Source organism: Buceros rhinoceros, unplaced genomic scaffold (genome assembly GCF_000710305.1).
Source record: "Buceros rhinoceros silvestris isolate BGI_N320 unplaced genomic scaffold, ASM71030v1 scaffold20797, whole genome shotgun sequence".
NCBI lineage: Eukaryota > Metazoa > Chordata > Aves > Bucerotiformes > Bucerotidae > Buceros > Buceros rhinoceros.
This window is the reverse complement of record NW_010420693.1, coordinates 3,870-9,251: the sequence shown is the minus strand read 5'-3', so window position 1 is coordinate 9,251 and position 5,382 is coordinate 3,870. Positions and strand designations below refer to the sequence as shown.

Genomic DNA, 5,382 nt, shown 5'->3' with positions numbered 1-5,382 from the left:
CAGGAGCGCAGCCCCTGCATGCTGGGGGGCAGCTGCTGGGGGGCCCCCACGGTGGCAGGAGGTAGGAACCAGAGTCTCTCCACGGGCAGCAGAGCAGGAGGGAGGTGGTGAGCTCCGAAGATGCAGAGGGGATCATCTGCTGGGTCCCACCAGCTTTCCTGGGTGCCTTCTCCACTACAGTGGAGATGCGGGCACGCACCCATTGGGAAGGAAGGGCAGCGGGGGCTGGGTGGCTGTACTAGGAAATGAAAGAGCTCCCAAGCGCCGAGATGTAGTAGCCAACACTACTAAACCGTGACAGCAAACCCAGGTGTGGTTTTGGCGCAGCTGAGCCTGGCAGCTCCTGCAGGTTAAGCTCTGGGTAACACTGAGCCCAAGGCATCCACAGCCACTTGCACACCCTTGGGGTGGAATCAGCAAAGCCACCAAGCTTTGCAGGTGTCCTCCAGGATGAATGCTGAGCCTGCCCATCCTGCTGCTCTCAACAGGACCCCTACTCCAGTTCTCTCAGTGCACAATTCCCCCTTTGCCATCCATGGGATCATTAGTGACTCAGGGTGACAGGCAAGCACAGGTTACTGAGAGGAAACAAGCCCTCCCTCTGTGCTGGAAATGGCCCCTAAGGCAGCTCCAGGCAGGGACGAGCTCCTGCCAAAACTGAGCCCAAACCATCCAGCTGTGCCAAGCGAAAGCTTTACCAGTCTGGTGTCGCTCACAGAGTAATTTGGATGGGGAGTTGGTGGGAAAGGGGTCCTGGACCACCCTTCCCTGGAGGGGAGAGAGCAGGGAGCCAGGCACCTTGCGCTCACCTCAGCCCCTATTTGCTGAGCGCAGGCCAGGGACACATCCAGGCACTTCGGCAGCACTCCCCAGCTGGGCAGGGAGACTTGCAGGGAACAAAAAGCTGCTGACAAGGCACAAAGTCTCCTCCAGTTCAGTGGCGGGAAAGGTTTCATGGAGAGAAACGATTGCTGCACAGCCCAGGAAGAGCACAGGGGCTGGCAAGCAGCAAAGGGGTGTTTGGCATTGCTGCACAAAGGGACCCTTTCAGCACTGATCACTATAAGGACCCGAACCCCCAACACCCCCCAGACAGCACAGCCACGCTGGCCCACACCTTGACACAAGGCTAGAGAGACCCTGCTCGCTGCAGCGGGATCCCTACCTGTGAGGTACATCTCCTCTCCTTCTGTGAACATCTGGTGGCAGCGGACACATCTGGCGCAGGTGGGGTGGTAGTGCTTCCCTCCTGCCTGCAAGGGCGAGCAGAGGAGACACACCCCTGAACAAAGCAGGACACGGCATCACTCACTGCTGCAGATATTGACAAGGTGAATGAGGCAAAACTGTCCAGGAGGCCACCACAACACGTGGAGAAAATCAAAAACTACTTCATCACTAACGCTGATGACCTGCTGGACTATGACTGTAACCTTCTGCTCTCCTTGAACTGTCCAACTATCAAGGGTGAGGGCTGGGCTGGCCACTAAATGAATGACAGATGCTCCCTACTAACCCTTCTCCCTTCCCAGAAGGGGAATGGAAAGGGAATAAAGGAGAAAGACTTATGGGTTGGGGGAAAAAAACCCTAAACTAGCTTTAATGAAACAGTAAAAAGAGAAGATAATGATATTAATAAGAAAATAATGAAACATACACAAATATATACAAAACCATCATTGAAGTCCCCCAGAGTCCAAAGTGGACTCAGCAGCAGATGGGAGCTGGATTCTAGAACTGGATTGAGGAACTCACGGATTGGCACAGAAGGCAGAAGAGTCCTCCTCCGTTGCCAGCCATTAGAGAAGACAACTTGATCCTCGTGATCCCTCAAGCTTTATACTGCATATGAGGTACGTGGAATGGAACACCTTGCTGCTTGCATTTGTCCTGTCCACTCCTCCCTGCAAGCGCAACCTTTTCACTTTGGACCCTTTCACTTACAGATTGAGCAGTGAAGTGGGTCTCTATAGGAGCGAGTATAGGCAACAGCCTTTGTGCATACAATCCCTTAGTAGTAACTACAAACATCAAGCACTACCACTTCTAGAAGCAGACACTGTCTGCAAAAATATGCCAATAACTTCAAAAAGTGCAGTCACTTAGAAAAGACTGCGCTGAGAAGTATGGAGAATTGTCCCTGCTCTAGCTCAAACCAGGACACCTACGCTTGGGAAAGCAGAGCTAGGATGCCCCAAACCTCCAAGGAAGGTGGCCCTACAAACCTCACCCCTCATCTGCTGTCCTCGCACTCTAGGAATAACCGAGACCTTCTGCAGCGACCCAGCCAAGCAGCCGTGCTTTGCACCAGCTCCTTCCCTCTACAGCTGTGAAGAGAAACAGCAAATTCAGCCCAGGATGTCACAGCCATAAAGGGAGAAGGGTGGTAAAGACAAACCTCACAAAGCACAGCCTTCCTCTTGCTGTCAGACTCTCTCCCTAAAGAAACTTTTCTCCGCTGAAGCCATGCCCAATCTTCAGTGCTAGCGACAGGCTATTCCCCAGCTGAGCGGAGCTGGGCTGCTCCCCTTGCTCTTTGACAGTGGTAACAGCTTTAATTGGTAGCTTGTTTCCACTCAAAGTGTCTGCTAGCATTTCAATTACAGGCTCATTTTCTGGGCCTGGAGCTGGGAGGCAGGAGATGGCTTAGGGCAGGAGGAATCCGAGCTGCACTGTTAGAGCTTGACCCCAAAGGACATTTTACTCCCATAATCATCCAATAGAAGAGGAAGGATAATGTAAGGCAGCAGAGGGAAGATGAGGCTTTCACTGACAAAGAAGGGGGTTATGATAGTGGGGGCTGGAGCTGGTTCAAAAAAGGGAGGATCAACAGGAAAATTTGCTGCGAGGGTAACTGAGAATCTGCCAGCTGATTGCCCATAAAAATCAACCTGGAATTCAATGTCCTTGGGGTGCACATGGCAGCCAGTGGCTTTTCCCCTCCAGCTGATGCCAAAAATGAGTGCAAGGTTTTAGGGCAGGCAGGGGAGATGAGTGGGAGACTCTGGACCCCTCTTCCTTTCATCACAGTGCATCCCAATCCAGGGAGGGCACAGCCCTGTGCCCCAGTCACCTCCCTGTGCCAGCACAACGTACTCCTGGGCTGGCACTGAATGCTTCAGCAGCCTGAGAAAACACACTGGCTGCTTCCAGGCTGTACAGATCCTGAATCAACTCTACCCCTAAAAGCTTCACCTGGAGTCCCCGGTGTCACTGATCTTGTGCCAATGTGCTCATCGTATCTCACGCCTGTTGCTCCAGGGAGGTGACCCACCTCCCTGCCAAGGCAAAAGCCTCTAAGGAGCCAGTTCCTCCTGCTCTGCCCAAGCCCCTGTGCACAAAGTCCTGCGAGGGCAGCTGCCCGCTGCAGCACTGTGCCAGCACCCCTCTGCAGCAGGCACCCACCAGTCAGTGCTGTGCACCCACAGCAGGCACGCTTTGCTGCATCAAGTGGAGTAGATGGCTGTAAACACAGGGAAAAGAGATGAAAAATAACCCAGCTCCTACACACTTCAGGCCAGTGTTCCCATCGCTTCGGTTTCCAGCTGGCTAGAGACAGCTAACCCAGGGGACACACAGCCCCGCTGACTGATGAGCCACCTTCCCCAGCCCATCTCTGAACCTGGGATGGGTTCGGTGCTCTTGGATCCTCTTAGTACCCCAAAGGCTTGGTGAGCTGAGAGTAAGGGAAAAAAACCTCCATGCATCCGTCTTTTCCTATCTAGACTCTACAGGTCAGAGTGTGCCAAAAGGGGATGCTTTGCAGATCGGGGTGTTGATGAGGAGGAAGGGAGGGAGGCTGGCTGCTCCCCAAGTGCTATATACCAGCCAGGTCCCACCTTCCATTTCAACGCCGACCTTCTCTAAAAAACACCCAACACCTCAAGACCCACCACTCCTCCTCGAGAACCAACTCTCCAAACCATGCACAAACCTTGTTCCTTTTATAGGGGTTAATATTACAGGTTATAAAAGGCTGGTAGAGGCTGCAAGGGAAGAGACCCACTCGTTATCACTTGGGGTCCCTTAAAGACTCATTAATCACCCAAGCCTGGCTGCGCAGCTTGGAGCAGTTGGGAAAGCCCAGAGGCTGCTGCAATAACACGAGACGGCTTCTTAAGGCCTAAAATTATTTAAAGGCATCCTTTCCTGTTCATGCTTTGCTGGAGAAGACAATTAAAGTCTCTGGTTTTACAAATCATTCAATACCTGGGGAGGGAGGGCTCAGCCCTTGCAGTGGGGAGGCGAGAGGTGCCCACAGCACCTGCAGGTTCCATGGTGCTGGCCTGGCACAGCCCTCCGGCATGCAAACCCTGTGCTCCTCTCAGCTCCACGATGGTGACTGCAAGGAGGTGGCACCTCATCTCTTTTCATGGGGACTCTGGTACCAAGGCACATTACTCCTCCAGCCCCTGGAGTCCCACCGTGCAGGGAGGGCTCCCACGCGTGGCCATGGGTGCAGCAGTCAGGGTGTTAATGCAAGGTGACTACTGTCTGGAGCATCCCGGGCAGTTCAGCCAGCTTCCTACTGTGCACCAGCATAAGCAGGCAGGGCTGACTGCCCTCTCTGGCTGGGAAGAGCCGATGCTGGGGAGGGAGGGCACAAGGGGAGGCAGAGAGAACTAGAGCTATGACAGGAGAAAAGCCAGGGGAGCAGGAGATGAGTCAGCAACAATGAGCAAAGCCCCCTCCAGATTTGGCCCAGGAAAGGGGCCTCCTGCTAAGGGGTGTGCCATGGGGACAGCTGCCTGTGGGCAGGGTGCTGCAGCCCTGTCTGGGCTCCGCAGCGGGCAGCAGTGCTGGATGTGTTTCCAAGGCAACAGGCAGGCTGCCTGCACAGGGATGCGCTCAGAAGGCGGGCTGGGGTGAGCATGGTGGGGGGACACCAGAGCTGGCCGTGGCAGCAGCTGGTAAAAGCCAGTATCCCCACATCCTGGGCTCCAGACATCCCCGCATACCCAGGCCACCACATGCTCTAGCTGCTTCTGGAGCTCCAGTACTCGAGCCACCTCTCCAAAAGTCTGCAGCATGGTGGCGCTCCTTCCCCCACTGCTACCCTCCAGAGAAGGTGGCTAAACTGGGTCCACACACCCACCGCAGGAAGAGCCATGGCCCTGAGAGACTGAGGGCAGCACGACAAGGGTGCAGGATGGTGCAACTCCCCAGGGCATGCACCTCTGGGCAAGGACACACGCAGTCTCTATGACAGACTGGGATGGGGTGGCCTTGGCCCCGGGACTCACCTCCAGGACCCTGCCGCTGATGTACCGGTCGCAGGTCTCGCACTTGATGCCAAACTGGGCATGGTAGTCAGACTCGCAGTACGGGATGCCATCCCTTTGGGAGAGGGAGGAGAAGGGGGTGAGTGGCGGGGGGGCGGGC

The 5,382-nt window shown here is 55.0% G+C and overlaps 1 protein-coding gene across 1 annotated transcript in view; it reads right to left on the bottom strand.

The window, feature by feature from the left end:
* Window positions 1–5,382, bottom strand: part of ABLIM3 (actin binding LIM protein family, member 3) — a gene marked incomplete at its 5' end in the record, with an annotated part of 21,280 nt that overhangs the window by 12,227 nt on the left and 3,671 nt on the right. The window contains 2 exons of the mRNA XM_010139400.1: window positions 1,166–1,253; window positions 5,244–5,337. Of these exons, the coding sequence (XP_010137702.1) occupies window positions 1,166–1,253; window positions 5,244–5,337 (182 nt within the window). The remainder of the gene's footprint in view (window positions 1–1,165; window positions 1,254–5,243; window positions 5,338–5,382) is intronic.